At 45.7% G+C, this 24,690-nt stretch overlaps 1 protein-coding gene across 2 annotated transcripts in view; it reads left to right on the top strand.

Annotated features, from left to right (window-relative positions):
* Positions 1-24,690, top strand: part of LOC147115247 (sal-like protein 3) — a 77,816-nt gene that overhangs the window by 29,977 nt on the left and 23,149 nt on the right. Inside the window, exons 2-3 of one of the 2 annotated variants that reach the window (XM_085993634.1) lie at positions 20,029-22,962; positions 23,179-23,519. In XM_085993634.1, coding sequence (XP_085849760.1) covers positions 20,029-22,962; positions 23,179-23,519 — 3,275 coding nt within the window. Of the gene's footprint in view, positions 1-20,028; positions 23,520-24,690 lie in introns of both variants that reach the window. The other variant, XM_085993633.1, reaches the window with a different exon arrangement.

Genomic DNA, 24,690 nt, shown 5'->3' with positions numbered 1-24,690 from the left:
GCTCCGTACAATGGAAGCATAACTTTCTAATATTTGTGTTCCAACCCCTTTGAGATAAAGGCTGTTACCCTTTTTGATTATTTTTTATACCTGTGCACTAGCTTGTAGTGATTTGTGTACAAGGACACCTAAATCCCTTTGCTGTCACCATTAAGAAAATATTCATATTTGTCTTTCTTAGATCCAAAGCGGATGACCTCACACTTCCCCACATTGAACTCCATCTGCCACAGTTTTGCGTCCTAACTTAATGTCAAATTTGCACCTCAAAGACTCCATAACAGCAGTGGGACATTCTTGAGAGATTCCACTACTGTGCCTATTGTCTGCATAGCTGCAGTTCCCACTGTAAATGCCATTGGTGTTACCACATTTTCAATGGTAGACACCCAGTGCAGACAGCTGGTTCTCCAATATATCACTTGTGAGTAATTACATCCATATCTAGATTTTGGCATCCCCAAATATCCAAACACTACACAAGTGATAGCCAGACGTCCCACAGGCTCAAGTGAGTATTCAGTATGGCCCTGTGGCTGTATCAGCCTCAGTTAGAAAACAGGTCCACTAAGGTCTGTATCTTTAAGAGTGGCATCAGCTGGCCCCACATCAACCCGCCCCACTGCTACCTCTTCATTATAACTGTGCTCAGTGCCTCATCCTCCTGTATTTCCACAGTCATATCACTATCTAATTCTCACAAAGTGCTTTTATCTGTGCTGGAAATGTGTGATTTTATTTTCTCTAACAGCAAGGCACAATACAGAGTGCACACTCTCGGCACAGAGAGACCCGCTCCACTTATCTACGTTCAAAGAGCTTCGGAGCAGGTTATCAGATCCAAGGACCCCCAAATGTGTAGAGAGGTGCTGCGGGAGTTTAACAGAGCATGGCCAAGCTTCCATGGGTATGCCTAGCGTATTGTCTTTAGATGTTATCTGGAACCAACTGGGAAGAATACCGGTCCCCATTGAACAGTAAATCCAGCTGTCCACCGTGGCTCAGTGGTAGCATTCTTGCTTCTCTGTCACATGGTCGTGGGTTCAAGTTCTACTCCAGAGACTTATGTAACCTAGGCCAACACATTAGTGCTGCACTGTTGGCGATGTCATCTTTTGGATGAGATGTCTTCCCTCTCAGGTGGGCGCCAAAGATCCCATAGCACGATTCGGAAAAGAGCAGGGGAGTTCTTCTTCTGTCCTGGCCAATATTTATCTCTCAAGCAACCTCACTAAAAATAGATGATCTGGTTATTAATCTCAATGCTATTTGTGGGACCTTGCTATGTGCAAATTGGCTTTGATGTCTCCCTATGTTCCAACATTGACTACACTTCATAAAGTACTTCATGGGTTGGAATGCATTTGGAATCCTGAGGTCATGAAAGGTGCTTTGTAAATGCATGGTCTTTATTTCTTTCCTCCCTCCCTCCTTTTCTCTTTTTTTTCTTTTCCTCCCTCCTTTCTTTCCTCTTTTTCTTTCCTTTCTCTCTTTCCTCCTTTCTCTCTTTCACCCTTTCTCTCTCCCTTTCACTCTCTCCTTTCTTTTTCCCTCCTTTCTCTCTTTCTCTCTCTCTTTTTCTCTTTCTATCTTTCCTTCCTTCTAGTAGAGCCAGGCCAACTGGTCAATTATCAAAAGTGCCCTGGAGTGCTGTAGACTTGCCTGGTTCAGCTATTGGACTTCAGAGACAGCCATACAGGCTTAACTAGATTCTAAACTTCCATCACCAGACATAACATCTTGGGGCTAATCTTCACCCCAATTATACCCTTCTTACCTGCCCACCCATGAGGATAGATCAAGTGTGTGATGGTTGTTGTTGTTCTGGTGAATTTTGCTCGTTAGTTTCTAGTAGAAGACAAGCGTGTTTTTCTTGCTCTATAAAGATAACAGGTGGTACATCATGAATATATAAGCAATTTATCCTATGGGTACTGCATTCTCATTATATGCTTTATTATGCTCCTGTGCACAATCATTGGTTGTGGAGCCATGAGTGTAAATTGTGTGCAGTTTTGGTCACCTTACCTGAGGAAGGACGTTCTTGCCATGGAGGGAGTGCAGCGAAGATTCACCAGGCTGATACCTGGGATGGCAGGAATGACGTATGAGGAGAGATTGTGTCGATTGGGCTTATACTCACTGGAGTTTAGAAGATTGAGAGGGGATCTCATCGAAACCTATAAAATTCTGTCAGGTCTGGACAGACTAGATGCAGGAAGGATGTTTCTGATGGCCGGGGAGTCCAGAACCAGGGGTCATAGTCTAAGGATAAGGGGTAAGCCATTTAGGACTGAAATGAGGAGGAATTTCTTCACCCAGAGAGTGGTGAACCTGTGGAATTCTCTGCCACAGAGGGCGGTGGAGGTCAGTTCATTAAATATATTCAAGAAAGAGTTGGATATATTTCTTGAGGCTAAAGGGATCATGGGATATGGGGAGAAGGCAGGGACAGGGTACTGAAATTGGATGATCAGCCATGATCTCATTGAATGGCGGAGCAGGCTCGAAGGGCCGAATGGCCTACTTCTGCTCCTATCTTCTATGTTTCTATGTTGAATATCTGAACAATGTAGTACATAGAATAACTTATTTATTTTCCTCCAGCATCCAAAGATTCCATGGCCTCGAATTTCATTGAGCCGTGGAGGCGGGCTTGGAGGTGTGTGGGGGGTTAAAATCGCAAAAACTGGCAGGCGGGACCCCCCCCCCCCCCCCCCGGTTCCCGACTCCGAGCAATTTTAACTCAGGCGTGTCAGATGGTCCCGACTCCATCCCGCATCCAACAGGCGGGACTGGTCGTTAAGGCCCTTAACAACCACTAAATGGCCTCTATAATCCTATTTTGAAAGGCCCTTGCGAATTTAACCCTTTTCCCACATGAAACACGCCTGGTGGGAAACACGAATGTGAAACCTGGTGGGAGCACTATTGGATTGCTGACCATCAACTGCTGGTCAACCATTAAAGAGGAGATTTGATCAGCCATGATTTGCAGGTGGCAGGACTTAGTGGTCTCAGGTCTGAGGCAACTTTTAGAAGGCTTAACCACACCTGTGGAAGGTTGGAGCCTCACACACATCTCCAGTGTGACCTCCTGGGAAACCCCTCTCGCCACCTGCACTCAGCGCTTCCTCAATGGAGGCATATACCAGAAGCATGGGAGCCATTTATTTCCTTCCCATCTGGGCATTAGAGGAGCTCGAGCACCAGCCGCGGCAGCAGCATAACCAGGAACAACAGCAGCAGCACCAGCAGCAGCAGCAGGAGTGCCAGGCTGCTGCTCACCCACCTGAAGCTGCACAGGCCAGAAGGGGCCAGCGCCTGGAAGCCCGTCGGTGCAGGAAATACCCCCCAAACAGGGTCTACAGACGCAGGGTCATCTACCTCAACATGTCTGAGCAGCAGTGCCAAAGGCGGCTCCGACTTTCGCGAGAGGTAGTGACTGACATCTGCGCAATGCTACAGCAAGACCTGCTGCCCAGAGGACCAGGTGGACACTCCTTACCAGTGGCCATCAAAGTCACCACCGCACTCAACTTTTTTGCCTCAGGCTCATTCCAGGGATCAGCAGCAGACATCAGCAGCATCTCCCAGGCGGCCGCACACACTTGCATCACGCAGGTAACCGATGCCCTCTTTGCCCTCGCGCACAATCACATCCATTTCACCAAGGATCGAGCAAGTGTCACGGCGCGAGCGGTTGGATTAGCTCATCTGGCAGGCTTTCCAAGGGTGCAGGGCGTCGTTGACTGCACACATGTGGCCCTTAGGGCATCCCATCGCAATCCAGGTATTTTTGTCAACCGCAAGGGCTTCCACTCCCTCAACGTTCAGCTTGTGTGTGACCACAAAAAGGAAATTTTGCATGTTTGTGCCATGCACCCTGGCAGTTGCCATGACTCTTTCATACAGCGCCAGTCTAGTGTGCCTCCACTATTCAGGCCGCCAGACCAACTTAACGGCTGGCTACTTGAAGACAAGGGCTATCCCCTGAGGACGTGGCTAATGACGCCGTTGAGGAGACCAGCCAACGAAGCTGAGGAGAGCTACAACTCCAACCACATTTCCACCAGATCCATTATCGAGCAAACCATCGGTTTGCTGAAGATGCGCTTCAGATGCCTGGATAGATCAGGTGGAGCCCTACAGTACTCTTCAATTCAATTTTATTTGTCATATATGCAGCAGACGTGTGTACTGCACAATGAAATGTTGATTTTTACGAGTCCTCCCAACATTGGAATAAATATGGCATAGCAATGATAAAAATACTAATAGAATACAGTAATAATAAATAAAACAACAATAATAAATAATAATAGATTATTCGTTCATGAGTCTTATGGCCTGGGGGTAGAAGCTGTTTCGAAACCTGCTGGTACGAGACCGTATGCTTCGGTATCTCTTAACGGACGGGAGCAGGGCGAAGAGGTTGTGGCTGGGGTGGCTCGCGTCTTTAATGATTCTCAGGGCCTTCCCCTGGCACCTCTCGGGGTAGGTATCCTGGACAGCAGGTAGTTTAATTCCTATAGTATGTTGTGCAGCTTTCACCACCATCTGTAGAGCCTTGCGGTCTGTGGTGGTGCAGTTGCCATACCAGGTAGTGATGCAGCCGGACAGGATACTCTCGATGGTGCACCGGTAGAAGTTGGTGAGAATCTGGGGGGCCATTCCAAATTTCTTCAGTCTCCTGAGGAAGAACAGGCATTGGCATGCCTTCTTGGTTATGACGTCGATGTGATGGGACCACGTTAAGTCCTCCGTAATGAATACACCCAGGAATTTGAAGCTGCTGACCCTCTCCACCTCAGCCCCTTCGATGTAGATTGGGGTGTGTCCCTCCCCCTGCCGCTTCCTGTAGTCCACGATCATCTCCTTTGTTTTGCTGATGTTGAGGGAGAGGTTGTTGTACTTGCACCATTCTGCTAGGGCTCTTACCTCCTCCCTGTAGCCTGTCTCGTCGCCATCTGTGATCAGGCCTACAACTGTAGTGTCATCAGCAAACTTGATGATGGAGTTGGAGTTGTGCGTGGCCACGCAATCGTGAGTAAACAGTGAGTACAGAAGGGGGCTGAGCACACAACCCTGGGGAGCTCCCGTGTTCAGGATCAATGTGGAGGAGGTATTACTGCCTATTTTCACCACCTGGGGTCTGCCCGTTAGGAAGTCCAGGATCCAGTTGCATAGGGAGGTGTTAAGTCCTAGCTCACTGAGCTTGTTGACAAGCTTGGAGGGGATAATGGTATTGAATGCTGAACTATAATCAATGAACAACATTCTCACATAGGTGTTCCTCTTATCCAGGTGTGATAAGGCAGTGTGCAGTACAGTGGCGATGGCATCATCACTAGATCTGTTTGGGCGGTAGGCAAATTGGAGTGGGTCCAGTGTGTCAGTTAGTAAGGAGTTGATGTGGGTTTTGACCAGCCTCTCAAAGCACTTCATGATGACAGAAGTGAGTGCTATGGGGCGGTAGTCGTTTAAACAGGTTACTTTTGTTTTTTTGGGGGACTGGAATAACCGATGTCATCTTGAAGCGGGTGGGGGCTACAGACTGGTACAGTGAACGGTTGAATATATCCGTAAACATGGCTGCCAGCTGGTCAGCGCATGCTCTAAGGACACGCCCAGGGATTCCATCTGGACCGGGTGCTTTGTGGGTGTTCACTCTCTTAAAAGTCTTGCTCACGTCAGCCATGGAGATTGAGAAGACCCGGTCGTCCTGAGCCGCGGGCGCCCTTGTAACAGGCCAGTTGTTGTTGGCCTCAAACCGGGCATAAAAAGTGTTAAGCTCATCCGGGAGAGAGGCATTGCTGGGCATGACACAGCTGGGTTTCCCTTTGTAGTCCGTAATAGATTGTAGTCCACTCCACATCCTTCGCGAATCTGAGCTATGATAGTGTGACTCCACTTTGTCCGTGTATTGTCTTTTTGCATTTTTGATGGTTTTTCTGAGGTCGTACCTTGATTTCTTGTACTCATCCATGTCCCCAGAGTTGAATGCGATGGACCGTGCTTTTAGCATAGCACGGATATCGCCATTTACCCATGGTTTCTGGTTGGGAAATGTTCGTATAACAATCCTCGGAACAACGTCGTCTATGCACTTGTTTATGAAACTAATGACTGAATCTGTACATGTGTTGATGTCATTGTCCGAGACATTCCGGAACATATTCCAGTCAGTGGAATCAAAACAGTCTTGTAACATAGCGTCTGATTGATCCGACCAGCGTTGTAGAGATCTCATCACAGGCTTTTCCTGTTTCAGTTTCTGCCTATAGGTGGGTAGCAGCAGGATGGAGTCGTGATCTGATTTGCCGAAGGGAGGGCGGGGGAGGGCCTTGTATCCATCCCGGAACGGAGTGTAAACGTGATCTAGTGTGTTCTTGGCTCGCGTTGGGCAGGTGATATGCTCATGGTATTTAGGCAGTACTTTCTTCAGATTGGCTTTGTTGAAATCGCCAGCCACGATGAATGCAGCCTCTGGATGGGAAGTTTCAAGCCTGCTAATGGTCCCATACAGCTCGTTTAGTGCCCTATTTGCGTCGGCCTGTGGTGGAATATACACCGCTGTAATGATCACGGATGAGAACTCTCTCGGGAGGTAGAAGGGTCGGCATTTGATCATCAGGTGTTCGAGGTCGGGTGAACCAGAAGATGTAAGTAGTTCCACGTCGGAACACCAGGAGTTGTTGATCATGAAGCATACTCCACCCCCTCTATTCTTCCCCGAGTCCTTTGTTCGGTCTAGCCGGTGAATGTTGAATCCCTCTGGTTGAATGGCCGAAGCCGGTATCGATGGATCAAGCCAAGTCTCAGTGAAAATCAAGACGTTGCAGTTCTTAATGTCTCGCTGGAAGGTGAGCCTCCCCCTGAGTTCGTCCAGCTTATTGTCCAGTGACTGTACATTCGCCAGGAGAATACTTGTTCACGTCGCCTCAGCTTCACTAATGCACCTGCTCGTCTGCTCCGCTTGTGCCGTTGTCGCTTCCTGATCACAGGAATGAAGTCAGGTAAGCTGGTGGGAGGGTAGATGGTAGTAGCAGCTGAATCCCAGTTCGAAAAATCGGGGGTAGGTCCTATATCCCCGGACGATCTTATGTCCAGAAGTGATTGACGGTCGTAGTGGATAAGCAAAGAAACAGTACGTACAAAAGTGTTTAATAATAACAATAAAATAATAAATAAGGTGGAAAGTTGGGGACGAGCTCGTAAAACAGCGACTACGCTCGTCGGTGCCATACTGGGTTTGGTGAGGGGAGGAGAGAGACCTGGCTGCGGGATCTGGAACAGGAGCAGCGAGGAACGAGAGGGCGAGGAAGGGACCCGGGAGCGGGTCCTGGCTAGTTGGGGGTGGCAGGGGGGGCAGCAAGGCTGGGGCCCGGGAGCAGGTCCTGGCCCATGGGGGGGGGGCAGGGGGAGCAGCGAGGCCTGGGCCCTGGAGCAGGTTCTGGCCGGCAGGGGGAGCGGGCGGAAAGCGGCGAGGCTGGGGCCCGGGAGCGGGACCTGACCAGCAGGGGCGGGGAGCGGCTAGGCTGGGGCCCAGGAGCGGGACCTGACCAGCGGGGACAGGGGGAACGGCGAGGCTGGGGCCCGGGAGCGGGTCCTGTCCAGCGGGGGGAGCGGGTGGAGAGCGGCGAAGCCGGGCCCAGGAGCAAGTCCTGGCCGGCGGGGGGAGCGGGCGGAGAGCGGCGAGGCTGGGCCCAGGAGCGTGACCTGACCGGCGGGGACGGGAGGAGTGGCGAGGCTGGGGCCCAGGAGCGGAACCTGACCAGCGGGGGCGGGGGGAGCGGCGAGGCCAGGCCCAGGAGCAGGTCCTGGCCGGCGGGGGCGGGGAGCGGTTAAACAGTAGAATACTTATAAAAAAAAACAACTAAACTACTAATACTAAAACTAGAATGCTAAATACTTAACAGTAGAATACTGTACTAAAAAACTAACAGTACGATATATTAAATACAACATTAAAATACCAGTTGGGGGGGGTGGAGCTCGTAAAACAGCAGCCATACAGGTCGGCGCTATCTCTAGAATCTCATATAACGTTTGGCAAAACTACAGCAGCCAGGGTCTCCAGAATCGTCGTGGTTTGCTGTGCACTTCACAACATGGCACAGCGTCATGGCTTGCAGATTCCTGAGGACCAAGTGGCTCCTCACACATCCTCCTCAGATGATGAGGAGGAGGAGGAGTGCAAAAATGAAAATCCTGCAGAGGCCCATCAACCAGCGGCAGCATTATGCGAGAACATTGCTGCCCGGGATGCAAGGAACGCACTCATCCTGGCCAGATTTGCTTAGTCTTGTCAATCAAACACTTTTGCCTCGCTGCTTTTTACCAGAGCTTTGACAATGGCCAAGAACCAGAGGATTCCTAGCACTCTGACCACCATACTGACAGTTGCAAGTATTCCTAAGGCCTCAATGTGGAAGTCCCAATAGCGAAATGACACACGCCACAACTGCAACATTTGCCATCAGAATTTTTATGTTCAATAACGACGTGATGGCATTTTTACAATAAGCACAAAATTGCACCCAAGTGACTACCCTTGTGACTATTTGTGCAGAATTTTCCTCTTATGCGTGCTCCTACGTGGTGCCTCCCCTGTGGCTTCAGCAGATGTAGAGGCCCCTTGCTCACTTTCCTGCTGCTCCTGTCTTGACACTTTTGGCGGGCATCCTCTGGGGTTGCGAGCCTGTCGGGGCTCGTCAACAGTCTGCTGCTCCTGCGGCTGTGCAGGGGTTGAGACGTCTACCTCACTTGGGTGTGGACTCCGGTGGGGCTCTGACCGAGGGCTCTGCAGTGGCATGGAAGTGTGAGCGCTTGGAGAGGAGCCCCCACTTCCTTGAGGTCTGCCACCAACCTCCCTCTCATGGGTCAGGTCCCCCTCAGCACCTGCAAGTGGCTGGAAAGCACCTTGCTGCACATCAGGGGGGCCATGGGGACCCGTATCTGCAATGGCAGTCCTACTCAGAAGGACTTCCATGAAGGTCTGGTTTCTCTGTTCAATAGATGCCCATCGCTCCTCAAGAGATGTCATTCTATTCTGAACAATGACCATGTTTTCCATACCCTGGCGACTAAGCTCCTCCATGGCCGTAGCCATCCTCTCCTCTTATGTATGGACCCAGAGGCAGAGGGTCGACATGCTGCTGAGCCAAGCTGGCAGAGTCCTGCGCCCTCCGACTAGGACTCTCCACTGCTATCCCTGTCTCCACAATCTGCTGATGCTCACTTGTGAGCTGTGATACACCAGGTGACAACACTACTCTATGTCCCGAAAGTCCCACCAAGGTGTGAGTGTCTGCGCTGGTGCTGCATGCGCTGAATCCTGCTGACACTGCGCCCTCAGAGGTTGCAGCTTCCTCTGAGGAGTCTGGCTGCTCAGCCTCTTCTTCCTGGCTAGGGGGGATGGATGCTCGTGATGGTCCTGTGGGGGAGTAAAGGAAAGAGTCAGAGATGTGATGCAAAGGCTACATGCACATAGCTTTTTGCAGATGCTCATAAGTCCATCTGTTACAGCTTCACAATCATTATCAGCGACTCATGCAATGTCAAAGAGAAAGATGGGAAACTTTTCTGTCACCAGCTTGCTGTGTTACACCCATCTGTCCGTCCCCCACGCGCGAATCATCCTCTATTCCCATAATTTCCAGGACGGCCTCCTCCCAGGGGGTCAGGTGGGCTATTGAGGCTGTCCCTCCTCCTGTCCTGGCTCGCTCTCTTTTGTTGTGAGTTCTCTTTTCCTGCAATGAGGGAGACAAGTGGAGGTTGAGTGAGAATGAAGGAGTGAGTGTAGAGATTGCATAGCATAGATACTTAGAAGGAGACAAAGATGGAGTGAGGTTGCAAGACCAAGGGCCCTCCCTGTGTGTTGTCAGTTGTGTTCAAAGCATCAGAGTGATAGGGAGTGTGAGGGCTGCATGGTCGAATAGTTCTGTGAATGTGAGCATAGACAGAGAAGGAATGGGTAAGGGTGCATGGATGTCAGTGTCAAGTGGGATGTGGAGGAAGAGATTGCTAAAGCTGAGTGCTGGTGAGGGGAGGTAATGGGGATCAGATTGAGGGTGATGGGAAATTCATACTCACTTTTCCAGTGCGCGGAAGGTCATGAAATCTTTTCCTGCACTGTATCCAGGTTCTGCGGGTGACTCCCAAGGAGTTGACCTCCTCAGCCACCTGCATCCACACTGCCTTGGTCTGAGTGGGAGGCCTCTTCCTCCCTGATGAAGGGAAGAGCACCTCCCTGTTGGCCCTAGCCCCATCGACTAATGCCTGCAGTGCCGCCTCGTCAAAGCGAGGAGCTGATCTGGCCCTCCCGCTTGTCATATTTGCTGCAGCTCCCTCACACTGCACAGTCAAGAAACTTGGCAGTCTGCAGAAGAAGCAAGGTTTGCTGTGGACCTTAAATGCAGCAGCAATGATGATGTCATCGGAGGGGACTTTCAGTCATGAAAAACCCATTTGCAAAGGCTTCCCACACGTTGGAAATCAATTGGTCAATTCAGCTAAAATAGCATCAATCTCCCACATCCATTTAGATTTGTGTGGGAAACACAAAATTCGGATAACACGACACCATCCCACACCTGAGTTAAAATCCCCCCCCCCTCCCCCACCCATGTCTTGGCAAATCTTCTTTTTCAAGAAAGTTCTATGTTTGCCTCATTATGCAGTATTAGAACTTTCTCATTCTGAGACCTCTTCCACTTTGCACCTTCCTATTATATACCAGTTTTGGCTTTAAAAATATGACCCGTGGTATTTAGACAGGGTGAGCTAATTCATAGAACTTGCTTCTTGCATTACATTCTCTCTTCCATCTTGGCATGCATAACGTCATTTACACAATCCTACTATTTTTAGTTCTAATACATTACTTGCTACATTTTAGTTCACATCCCTCTCTCCAAAAATACCTTTTTGTGTATATTTTTTACAACATTCTATCATCTATGTTATATCCGGTGCTGGTTCTTTGCAGCAATATCAAAGTCATATCTTTGGTGTTCCTCCTTCAGTTGTGTAATTCCCCCCCCTCCCCCCGCACCCTCCCCCGTTTCCTGAGAGGTCCTTTTGGCTCTACAAACATCATATTTGTGATGCGCTTCCACACATTCCTCCTCTGCATGTTTGGAACCCTTCCTCACCCACCAGAAATACTATCCTAAGTGTTTATAGCATATAGTCACTGAAATATGCTTTTCTTATTTGCCCTGGAGCCGTTCTCCAATACAGTTGCACCACCCGCCCCTTCCCCCACAGCTGTATCAAATAAGTTTGCAAGATTTATACAGGGAAAGTAGCTCATTAGCACCTTAAGAAACTTGAAAGGATCGTTATTGCAGATGCATCATGATTGGCTAATATTTTATTTATTACCACGTAAAACTTTTTTGCAGGCATCGCAGTTATGTGTGTTACCATGTTTTCCTTAGAGGTTCGTGATCAGCAAAAAGAAAGCATTTCTTAATTTTTTTTGTGAAAAGAGGAACTTTAGCCCCCTATTTTCGAATGGTTGTTAGTTCATATCAAAACTGAATGTAATTTGACATTAGCTGGTAATCCCACATAAGCGATCACAAGGATGGCTTGTGTGAGGAATGGAAAATAAGCACTGGTGAGGTGGCACTGCTTTTCTGGCATTGAGTTTAAGGCATCTTGTTGTTCTGACAGAGGGAGTTCTAGTCTGCATTTATGATCCATTTTTCACCTGGGAATGCTTGGTGATAAATTAGGTTCTGTTCTCTAGCACTGAGATCCTTCACCTTGACGCGACAAACAGAATCAGAAATAATAATTGAACAAAATACAACATAAACTATTATAATTCATCACCTTGCTGCTCAGGTATTGATCTTTTGTTCTGTGAGGTTTTAGACAACCAATATCAGTGTGTTAGCTCGGTGGTAGTCCTCATACCTTTGAGTCAGAAGGTTATGGGTTCAAACCCCACTCAAGAAAATTGTAGCTAGGCTAATAATGCAGTACTGAGGGAATATCAGAGGTGATGTCTTTCAGATGAGACAGTAAATCAAGGTCCTGTCTGCCCTCTCAGGTAGTAGATGTAAAAGATGCCACAGCACTATGTTGAAGAAGCACAGGCCAATATTTATCCCTAAACCAACACCACCAAAATATTACTAGCTGGTCGTTTATTTCATTACTGTTTGTGGGACCTTGCTGTGTGCAAATTGCCTGCTGCCTTTCGCTACAGTACAGCAGTGACCACACTTCAGAAGTACTTCATTGGCCGTGAAGCACTTTGGGACATCCTGAGGTCACGGAAGGTGTTACATAAATGTGAGTTCTTTCTCTCTTAGTATAAATTTGCATTGGTGTAAATTGACAAAATGATCTATTCGTTAGAAAGTCATCCGCTATGTTTTATTTTGTCCCTTAATTCGGTCTTCCAGAAATAAGTAAAAATATTACCGTTACCTAACATTTCAGTGCCTTGCCTGAAAGGTTTGAGTTAAGGTGATTAATGTGGAATATCACAGCTTGCAGTTAGTAATTGCAATAATTCCCTAAAGGGTGATCGTAGGAACGTAAGAATGTACAGGCCTAGAAAAAGGTCTGGCTGGTCTCAGCGTGTAGGAAATATCATATCAGAATATTTCTCATGACCCTATATCAATTTTTTCACCAGGTACTTAACCAATTCTCTCTTGAATTAGCTGATACAATCAGCCCCTGTACACTTGCCAGCCTCTACATAAAATAGTTTAATTTAAACTGCCTTTTCCTCCCCTTTTTCTAAGTTTAAGGCTGTTTGCTTTTGTTGCAGAATCTGTTATTACGTTAAACACATTTTGGGTCCGAAGCTTTTTTGATACAAAAGTGGTGTAGTTCTGGTGTAGTCGGGCATCAGAATGTGCGTTGTAAAACAGATACCCCAGAGTTACAACCATTCTAAAATGTCCAGAAATGCCATTACAATTGGCTGCTGATCTAGTAAGCACTGTCTGCCAGGTGTTGCTTTGGCTTGGTATTTGTCCACATTAAATGACATCTGCATTCATCAGCCCTGATCTCCAATTTTTCATGTCCTTCCGTATTTGAATAGTCTGTTCCCTGTTGTTTACAGTGCCTTCCAGTTTGATATTATTTGCAAACTCGAGAGTTTTGTTTCTGTGCTCTACTCCAAGTCATTTATGTACACTGCAGACAGCAACAACCCTAGCATTGATCTATTAATGTAGGAATTTAGGAGGGCCGTGGCTTTTCTGTTTCTATGTCTTTATGTACATGTATTCCATAAACATGTGTTTGCAATAGTAAAACTAATCAATTATGACAGAGTATACTTGGCATAATAGGCTGTAGAAATTCCTCAGCCTGTAGTTTAAGAACTTGCACAAAGATCGAGGCCCTGAAATTGCACTATGGGATACAACAGTATGAACATTTCACGCATTCAGCTGAAATTCCTGCCTGTTATTTCAGCAGAGGCATTAACCCACTCTAAATAAATAGCAGAGCGAGGAATTTCATAGAATCATAGAATGGTTACAGCATGGAAGGAGGCCATTCGGCCCGTCGAGCCCGTGCCGGCTCTCTGCAAGAGCACCTCAGCATAGAATAGAAATTGAAACACACAAAGGCCAGTATTTTCCTCATCGGCATGATAGTGAGTTCTGCATGCTGCTTTGAACCCGCCATAACCCCCAACCAATTTTCCAAGGTGGTGTCTTGATTTGCTGTGTGGAGCGGGCTCCTAGCAGGATCCCCCAACACCAAGAGGGAGCCAGTTGCTGCATGTCCAGAAAACCCTGGCAGTGCTGTGCCGAGATCACCACTGCAGCAGCTGAGGCGGTGGGGCGTCTTTAAAGGCAGCGGAAAAGCTCCGAAGATGAGGACTGGAAATTTTTAATACCTTGAATACGCTGTCCTGTAACCATGTGTAACCTGTTGTTTAAATCTAATGCACAGTGAACTCTTTGGTGAAACACAACATCATGTTTGGTGAAACACAACATTTAAAACTATGAAGGGTAGCTAGGAAGAAACATTGGCAGGAGGGTCGGTGACCAGGGGACACAGATTTAAGATAATTTGCAAAGGAAACAGAGGGGAGACGAGGAGGAATGTTTTTGTGCAGCAAGTTGTTATGATCTGGAATACACTGTTTGAAAGGGCGGTGGAAGCAGATTCAATAATCACTTTCAAAAGGGAATTGGATAAATACTTGAAAAGGAAAAATGTGCAGGGCTATGGGGAAGGAGCAGGAGAGTGGGACTAATTGAATAGCTCTTTCAAAGCCTCCTTCTATGCTGCATGATTCTATGTTACAGGTTTCATACCAGTCACGTGCAATGTTCCCTGTAATATTTTTTTCGGGCCACATGGCCCCCTTAGGGAGCTGCGCAGCCCATTCAAAATACTGCGCATGCGCGGTTTCTCTGTTTGAAAGCCGGCTGCGCGGGATCCCTGGAGCACTGCGCAGCTGCACAGCTTACAGGGAACATTGGTCACATGCTGGTGTATTTCTCCAGTTCTTGCGACACAGGCCGCGATTTTGCCAGTGCTGAGAGTGCGGGTTCGGAGGCATGATTGACAGCAGGTTGGGAGCCCGCTCCGAACCCGCCTCCATGTAAGTTTCCAACGTGTCGGGTCTGCGATTTCAGAACAGACCCGACACCAAATGGCGGGGGAGGCATCTAAGATAGTTAAATGCTTGTTAAACGCTTGTTAACTACTATTCTGCCAGCCTATTTCTATTTTCCCACTTTTTAAACGGGGGTCACGATGTTCAGAGATCACGTCAGGTAAGTAGGTCGGGTTCTCTATGTCCCCCCATTGCTGTGAATAGGTGACAGCTGCAAAAGTGGTATGAAAGCTACCATTTCACAGCTGTTCACTTTCCAATGTCAGAACCTTGAGACTTTAGGACTTGGAAGACACTTTTGAGCTGTATGCAGTTAGGAAGTGTTTGGAATAAACTTTCTATCCACTGTCACCTCCTTGAAGCAACCTCTCTCACCATTGACAGATCACTTCTGTCATCTCAACTTCAGCTGCCATCTATTCCAGCAACATCGGTGCCCTTGAAAAAATCTCACCTTGGTCCTCTGAATCCCTCCACGATCAGCCCCAACACCAGGCACACCAACATCACCAATAACAATACCAACCTTCTCCACAATCACTTGATGCTGCACAGGACACGGCATCAGCACCCGATCACATTGCTGCCCGGGACGCCAGGGATGGCCTCATCATGGCCAGATTTACTTCACTTGACGCTGTACACCCTGGCTGTCACATGATGTGCCAGGTTGGCATCACCCCACACCAACACCATAAAGCATCCCTACAATGTCCAAGCCATTCCTTTCACACTCATCACCATTGTGGGGGCGGGGGGGTGGCGGGGAGTTATGTCTCAACATTCACTGGAACTCACTAAGACACTTCCAAAGGTGAGCACAGATCTGTCCATAAGGTAGTGTTGAAAACATAGATTTCAATGTTTGACAACACATTAGCAGAAACTTCACATGAGCATTGGCTAAACCACCCAGGTGCCTACCCTTGTGTGTTGTTAGTTGGTATGCTTGCAGTAGGTTGAGGGTGAGTGTGAGGGATGGCTAGTGAGATGGGGAAGTGATAATGTAGATAGAGAGGGATGGGTGGAGGTGCAAGGTAAGTTGGTGTGAGTAAGGATGTGCAGGAGTAGGATAGGGAAGGCAGAGTGATGGGGATGTGATGAGTGGCACAGCAGGATGAGGTTGAGTGTGACTTGGCAGAGCTTGTCAGTGTTTGCAGCACCTCAATGCTGTAGAACACTGACAACAAAACTGTCAAAATCAATTTTGACGTGGTCCCTTTAAGGAAACTGGCTGATGACGCGTCTGATGCCATTAGACCCGCTTCCAATTAATTGAATTGACCGGGAACCTTGCAGGGCGGGCTTAACAAGGCCAATCAATGAAAAATCGCTTGGCGAGTGCAGGTGGCAGTAGGCAGCGGGCTGGGACCGTGATACCGACCTCGGCCGGTGAAATCGCGGCCACAGGAGAGTTAGAGGGCTAGAAATTCCTCTTGGGCACTGGTGCAAAGCGAGCGGTATCGTCTCGGCCGCCCATTAAATGTAGCGCCTGAGACTCAGTTCTATTACAGTCAACGGAACTGAACGTTAGGCGCTGCATATAACAGGCGGCCGGTCCGATACCGCCTGTTTATCGCCACCGCCCAAGAGGAATTTCTAGGCCAGAATATTCTTTGTAACATATATGAACTTGATCCTCTAATTCTGTGATTGACATTTATCTTGCATCATGGATGTAGCCAAATGCATCCCGGAGCTGGAGGTTTAAGCAACATTTTTAAATAATTATTTTTTATCAACTGCTGCAAATTCTATATACCAAGGACAGATTTGCAAGTCTGTAATGCAATTTCAAAGATTCCAAAAAGGGTTGCAAAACCATTTGACCTCATCTGAATCTCTAGACTGGGTTACAGCCTGGCAACTCTCTCCCAATTACCTATTATTTTATATGTCACTATTCAACAGGAAGATAGAGCACATTCTTGATAAATTAAATAAAGAAGTAGTGGACCCTTTTCAGTATTAGATAAGAGTGAATTTGAAATCATTTAGTACAGAATTTTTTTTACTGAAACCTTATTAAAGAAAAACAGATCCATCCTCTGTTCAAAATCGTGCTATATTGCTTCCCTGTGAAGTAATATTACTTCTATTATTGCTAAATTTTCAATTCTACTATTTCTCAAACCATCTCAATTTTTAACCTTTTTAGTAAAAGTTTTTTTTAAAAGAAAGCCTTGCTTTTATATAGTGCCTTACACGATTTCAGGACGTCCCAAAGTGCTTGACCGCCAATGAAGTACTTTTGAAGTGGAGTCACTGTTGTAATATAGGAAACGCGGCAGCCAAATTGCGCACAGCAAGCTCCCACAAATAGCAATGAGATTATGATCAGATAATCTGCTTTTTAGGTTTTGGTTGAGGGATACATGTTGGCCCACTATACTTATTTGAAATAGTGTCATGGGATCTTTTACATCCACCTGACAGAACAGACGGGGGCCTTAATTTAATGTCTCATCCGAAAGACATTTAGCCAACTTTTTATTTTTAATTCCACATCTTTAACTGCCCCTCTCAAAAATAAGCTATGCATCATTCCTAACTCAGCTAATTGGATGTTGTTCACAGCAGCCTGTCTGTGCCATTCTTGAAACAACAGATAAAAGTACAGTATATGAGTGTTTGCCGTTGTCTGAAATTCGAATCTTTTTATCCTTAGCAGAAGCACTCTGTCTTCATTCCTGTCCTCTGCAAGAAAGTTGTGCCCCAACACTCCATGATTTAACACATCATGAACTAACGTATACCACATACGATATGAGCCGTCTTTTTTGAATGTTTGATAACGTGTTGGTAACACCACCTGCAGTATGTGCCTTCTCTTCAAACAAAGATGTGTCCTTAAAATTGCTTGTGCCAGGTATAAAGAGCTGTAAAGATATATATTTCTGTGTAAAAATGGTGAAAGAGAAAATGACCAAGGACAGGTATATATTAAGTTGTGGTTAAAAAAGGCTTGCATTTATATAGCGCCTTTCACAACCTCAGAACGTTCCAAAGCGCTTTACAACCAATGAAGTAGTTTTGAAGTGTTGTCACTGTTGTAACATAGGTAAATAAGAAGCAAATATAGTGCTAAACCTGAAGCTGTAAATGCTCTAAGGCATATACGATACATACACATAGAAAGAGAAATGCATATAGTATCAGTTCTTACTTCACAGTGTCATCTTTGTATTGTGCACCAGTTAATGCTACTGTAAGTCACTAGCTATACATAGTTCTTTCATTTTTGTACATATTGATCGGCAGTTCACACCCCATGAAGGACAAGCCGCCTCAGTTTTCTCTCCATTATATTCAAGGTCCCAGTGGGTCTCGTGAGTTTTCTGCCAAGAGGACAGCCTCACAGCCTGTTTCCAGAACTCTGCTAATGCCCTTTTTTGCTGGGAGGTGGAGTCATGACAACATAACAGCAATATCACTAATCGGATATCCCTTCCCTGCAGGGAGACACTGAAGCTTTGATTTGGCACAGCTAAGATCAGAACTACATGTAGAGGGTCATTATTTGTCCAATGTACAAAGCCACCATACCCGCATGCCCACACAGAATCTAGCAAGGCTGGCTGGATGACCAGGAGCAGGAACCCTGACTGATTCTCTTTTTTGCCCCTCTCCCTAACCCAGTGTCATTGAGATCAGTTGTTACATGCCTCGTGTCACCTTAGCTGAGATCAGCTCATTCAGCACAGACCAGACATCAAAGTCAAGAAATTTGGGCACAGGGAACGATCCCTGCGCGTGAATGACGAGGCCAGAGGGGCACCCAATATCGGGCCTCGGGTCTCGTCATCTTCAAGCCGGCCAGGTGCGGACACCTAACAAGCAGCTTACTGCCAGAGCGGAATTAAAGACGGGCACTGCGCGACCAAATTTCTAGGCCCATACCAGGAATGGCTCAACTACACACTGGTCTAACCAGCTGAACTATTGGAGAGCCCAAGATTTTCTTTTAACAAAATCTGCCAAAACACAGACAGGTTTTCACAATTGCTTGGGGTTTTCAGCGTGTTGAATAATCATAGGCAATTTATGACACAATTTACGATGTTCAACAATGTGAAACAATGGGGAATGACAGCAACTGATTAATCACAGCCTGCGCATTGGAGTCTACTAGAGACACAATACGGATCGGAAATGCCACTGTGAATATAACTGGGTACTTTGGTTCATCTTTCTTGAAGAACTACTTAGTTGGTCAGGTGCACATTAGAATTCTGTTTCATTAAACATGCTTTTTGTTTGGCACATAGTGATAAGACTAGTCCAGAAAGGTGGCTGCCTACAACAGTAATTAACCAATTATGGGTTTTCTGCCACAGTACTGGCATTTAATTCACTGAGCCTTTTCTTGAGCACAGATAAAAGTCGATGTCTGAGAATGCTCTTGTATAAAAATTACAGATATTGAACTTATTTGTTGAATAGCTAAACCTTTCAAGACACTTTCTCGTAATGCACGTGTGTCTTGCGAAAAGCAACTGCGAGCAAGATATAACTATATGAAGATTTCATTGAACATCACAAAAATATTCTGCTGCAAAAAAAATCTAAACTTTGCCTCCTTTTTACAACAGTGATAGTTCTTGCAGCAGTTTTATTCTGTGAAGAAAGTCATCTTGCGTAACTCTGCCACTCAAAGTCTGAATAGGTTGCGTCTCTATCAATAACTTTTAATAATTATGGCACAGCCTTTGCGTTTCACTGGTAGCACAGGAAATAATTAATTTAGCTAAATCGTGCAGAGTTCTAAAAGGTAGTGTACCCTAGTTAATGCTTAAGGGTACATTGCTGTTCAGATTTCTAAAGCAGCTAAAGATATGGTCATTGATTTAAGACATTATATAGGCTAGCATTAAATCCATACTGTCTTGATGCTGTATGAAGATAATAAATCTGGTCAGTCCAAGACCACATTTGAGTAACAGAGGGCCAGTTTGTCCTGTCAGGTACTGATTTGAGCCTGAAAGGTTACAGATTAGTTTAGTGATGTCAAGTGAACTGGCAAAGGCTTCTCTAATTTTGCTGGAAATGAGGAAGCCTGATGGTAAAGGGGAATCCTAATGAGTCCATCAAAGGCTTGATTTGTACCCAACAGACAAGGCAGCTGTGAATTGTATGAAAATATTGGAAATCAATAGCTTCTATGGAATTTCATTAAGCAGCAGTATCCACAATTGATAGGGCCTCATAATTTGATGGATTGTGCAAAGAAAATGATTAGCTAGGTAGAAAGAGTGATAGAATACACACAGAGGGACCTGAGATGTGTTGAAGTGAGGTAATTTGTACAAAATAAAAAAATATTGATTTTAGTTATGTGCAAAAACTTGAAATTGGAGGGAGGGATAGTCTTGCAAGTCATTGCTTGATGTGTCCTTTTGATTTCCTAGCAGCCCCAGGGGAAGGACCAGATGATGCTGATAGTGGGAATGAAAGCAGAAGTGGAAGTGAGGAAACCCACATCTGTGAGAAATGCTGTGCAGAATTCTTCAAGTGGTCTGACTTCATGGAGCATCAGAAGAATTGCACTAAGAATCCACTAGTTTTAATCGTAAACGACGAGGACGCAGCACGCTCAGAAGACTTCCCTGAGGCTTCTCCTGCTAGTAGCCCAAGTGATCAAGTAGAGAGTGAAGCTGCTGAGGACAGCACTCAGTTAGAGGGAAATGACAGCTCTGAGGTAAAGAGTACAGAGCAGGACGAGCCGATGGAGGTGGATGCCTCCACTGACAAAGGTCACCAGAATCAAGGGACCTCCAGCACTGCTACTTCGCTACCTCAGATTCCTGAATCATCTTCCATGACAAATTATAACATGCCAAACACTAATGTGACTTTAGAGACTTTGCAAAGCACTAAAGTGGCAGTGGCACAGTTCTCGCAGGACACGCGATCTAACAGCCCCAATTCAAATAGTGGAGTACCCACCATGGCTATCCCTATGATTCTGGAGCAGCTGATGGCACTGCAACAGCAGCAGCTCCACCAGCTTCAACTGATTGAACAAATCCGAAACCAAGTCGCGATGATGAATCCACAAACATTGCACCCTTTAAATCCATCGACATCTTCCCAAGGTACTTCAGTAGCTGCTGCTAGCCAGCATGTTTCATTCAGTGATCATTCTTCTAACCAATTATCAGCCGTTATTTCAGCTTCGGGAACAGGACAGGCATCCAGTATCCACCCATCTGCCTTTGATAGTTCACAGCAAATAACACAGCCTGCCTCTGGGGCTAGCACTCCTGTTTTACCCAGCAGTGTATCTCCCAGATTAGAATCCAACTTGCCTCCATCCACCAGTGGAATTTCATCTTCCCTGACTCCAAGTTGCAGTTCAAATACAAGTAACACTTCCTCTCAGTTACAGTATTCATCTTCATCACTTGGACACGGTAGTCTTCTCAGTCCAGCTTCCAGCATGCCTAATCCGCTGCTACCTCAGACTTCATCAAGTAGTGTGATCTTCCCAAACCCACTGGTCAGCATTGCTGCAACTACTAATGCTCTAGATCCACTGGCTGCCCTTATGAAACATCGCAAAGGAAAACCACCCAACGTTTCTGTGTTTGATCCCAAAACAAGCTCAGAAGATCCATTTTTCAAGCATAAATGTAGGTTTTGTGCTAAGGTCTTTGGAAGTGACAGTGCATTACAGATTCACCTTCGTTCCCATACTGGAGAGAGACCATTTAAGTGTAATATTTGTGGAAATCGTTTTTCCACCAAAGGTAATCTTAAAGTTCACTTCCAGAGGCATAAAGAAAAATACCCTCACATCCAGATGAATCCATATCCAGTCCCTGAATACCTAGATAATGTACCTACTAGCACTGGCATTCCATATGGGATGTCCTTACCACCTGAAAAACCAGTGACAACATGGTTGGACACCAAGCCTGTGCTGTCAACCTTACCAACTTCAGTTGGATTACAGTTGCCTCCAACTCTATCAAGTATTACCAGCCTGGGTGAGTCCCCAACTGTGACTCCTTTAAACAGGTCACCCCAAAGACCATCTCCTCCATCAAGTGAATGTGCTTCTTTGTCACCAAACATGAGCAAGAATGATTCCAGCATTCCAATCACTGCAGAATCTCCACAGTCAATTAATGGTGGTAATGTAGTTCCCATAGTTCAAGGTTTAAATGTACCTACTTCAAGTTTCAAACCAGTAGAAAGCTGTGCACCTGGACAGTCAGTTTCCTCCGCTCTATGCTCTACCACATCTTCTACAGCTGCAGATAATGGAGTGAACAGCATTCCCTCAACCCTTCCAAGCCCTCTGCTTCCCATAATAACGGAGCAGTTTAAGGCGAAATTCCCATTCGGCGGGCTGTTAGACTCTATGCAAACATCTGAGACCTCAAAACTGCAACAATTGGTGGAGAACATTGATAAAAAGATGACCGACCCCAACCAGTGTGTTATCTGTCACCGTGTACTAAGTTGCCAGAGTGCTCTGAAGATGCATTACCGCACACACACAGGTGAAAGGCCGTTTAAATGCAAAATCTGCGGCCGCGCTTTTACCACCAAGGGCAACCTAAAGACACACTTCGGAGTTCACCGAGCAAAGCCGCCTCTTCGAGTACAACATTCTTGCCCCATTTGCCAGAAGAAATTTACAAACGCTGTAGTTTTACAACAGCATATTCGTATGCATATGGGCGGACAGATTCCAAATACGCCTTTGCCAGAGGGCTTCTCCGATAGTATGGACACCGACCTAACTTGTGATGAAATGAGTGCTGAACTAATGAGCAACTATCCTGATGATGAACTGATGGATGAAAATTCAATGGATGAGGAGGCAGAATTAAACATTACCACAACTGAGTCTTCAAAGCAATTATTATGTTATTCTGGTTCGTCACCAAACTCGCCTCCTTCAGTGATTTCTAGCATCGCTACACTGGAGAATCAGATGAAGATAATAGACTGTGCTTTGAGCACACAGCAGCGATCCAGCATGAAATCTGTTGAAAATGGATCCATGGAGAGTGATCGCTTGACAAATGACTCCTCCTCAGCTGTGGGTGATTTAGAAAGTCAGAGTGCAGGTAGCCCAGCAACGTCTGAGTGCTCTTCTTCAATGCAGGCATTGTCACCTGTGCATAGTAATGCTGACAGTCAAAGATCAAAGTCACCAGGCTTTGGCAACCAGGAAGAACCACATGAGACAACAGTGAAATCAGAAAAAGCAGACAGTCCATCAACTCATCGGGAGAATGGAGGTGCACTAGATCTGACAGCCAACAACCTGGGTCGGCCGATCATCAAAGAAGAGGCTTTTAGTATGCTGTTCCCCAACCAAGAATGTGGTAAGTTGAAAAGTACTGTTTGTAGTATCTGTGGCAAACCTTTTGCTTGTAAAAGTGCATTGGAAATTCACTACCGCAGCCATACTAAAGAGCGTCCATTTCTTTGCACAATCTGCAATCGTGGTTGCTCCACTATGGGTAATTTAAAACAGCACTTACTGACTCACAAGATGAAAGAACTTCCTTCTCAGTTATTTGAACCCAACTCCACTCTAGGTCCCACCCAAAGTACTCCTAGCCTGGTCACCAGCACTGCACCAACCGTGGTCAAAATGGAAGTCAATGGTCACAGCAAGCCGATCTCCCTAGGTGATGGTACGCAGGTTCCAGTTGGTATACAGGCTCCATCTGCACCACAGACAGCCATGAGTCCAGGTATGACACCCATTCTGGCACCGCCACCTCGTCGGACACCCAAGCAGCATAACTGTCCATCCTGTGGGAAGACCTTTTCTTCTGCAAGTGCTCTTCAGATCCATGAGCGCACACACACTGGTGAAAAGCCATTTGGCTGCACAATCTGTGGCAGAGCTTTTACAACAAAAGGGAATCTTAAGGTAAGATCATTTTAATGTATAAATTAGTGATAAGAACCTATAGGCTGCTACTCTTTTAACTATGAACCTGCTAAAGTAAATCTAATCCAGAATGTTAGCACAGCAAATGTAATGCCTAGTGCTTTAATGGTTAAAAAGATGACCCAATTACATATATCATTTATCTTTGCATTGAGGTTTTAATTTATACAGAGTGCCATACAGGTCTTGTTTCCCCACCCTCAACGCACACACTCATTTTATCCCTTGACCATGAGGATCGGCAGTCAAAATATTCCTGGGTCATTGTCACCTAATGTTAAAAATATGAGAAATCAAAGTTTGTGATAAATGATCTTGAGTCAAATTAATACAAGTCAAGACATGGTAGAGGAATATTTGAACTGATAATTATAAATGTAATTTAATAATGCATTGCATATGTTGATAAACATTATTGTAAGACTTAAAAATCAAGTGGTTTGACCTTGACTACTGAAAGACCTTTTCATCTTTCAGAATTCACTTTTTTTTAACCCCACACATAGTACAACAGCCCCCATTTGGTTCATTTAAGCCTATCTGCTTTTGTCATTTAATTTGTCACTGGAATGTATCTGACCAGCATATACCTATAGAAACTATCTCAATACAAATTCAGTAAGTGGGATGGAGTAACCCCTTTAAAAAAAATATCAGTATGGAATTTTGGGATGCATCATAATGACTGCAAGAACCGTGCCAGTATGTAGTTGCTTAAGCCAAACATTTCAAATTTTGCATATTGCTCCCGACAAAACTAGAAATTTCCAGGACAAGTGTTTCAGAGTTTTTTTTTGTCATCAGGCAAATGACATCTCTTTGTGTTCTGCAATTCATTCCTTTTAAGAGGGGTACCCTATACATAAATTATCATGCCATAAATGAGGAATTCAAGCTATATGTATATTCAAACATTTGGACATGCCATAATATAGTTGTGTGCATTTTTAACTGCCCGAATCCAAGAGCCATACAAGATCTGATCATTGTGCAATCGTGTATGTAGCCTCAGTTGAACACCTGATTAAAAATATTATATAAAATCTGAAATATGCAGTTAATATGATTGAATACAAAATGGCTTTCATTTAATACTTTAAATTGTCTTTGCTCGCATTGTATGCAGTTACTGTAAAGAATGTTGATTATT

This window comes from Somniosus microcephalus, chromosome 7 (assembly GCF_052327205.1).
Source record: "Somniosus microcephalus isolate GS21.2 chromosome 7, FLI_Smic_1.0, whole genome shotgun sequence".
Classification (NCBI taxonomy): domain Eukaryota; kingdom Metazoa; phylum Chordata; class Chondrichthyes; order Squaliformes; family Somniosidae; genus Somniosus; species Somniosus microcephalus.
This window is presented reverse-complemented; position numbering and strand designations above follow the sequence as displayed.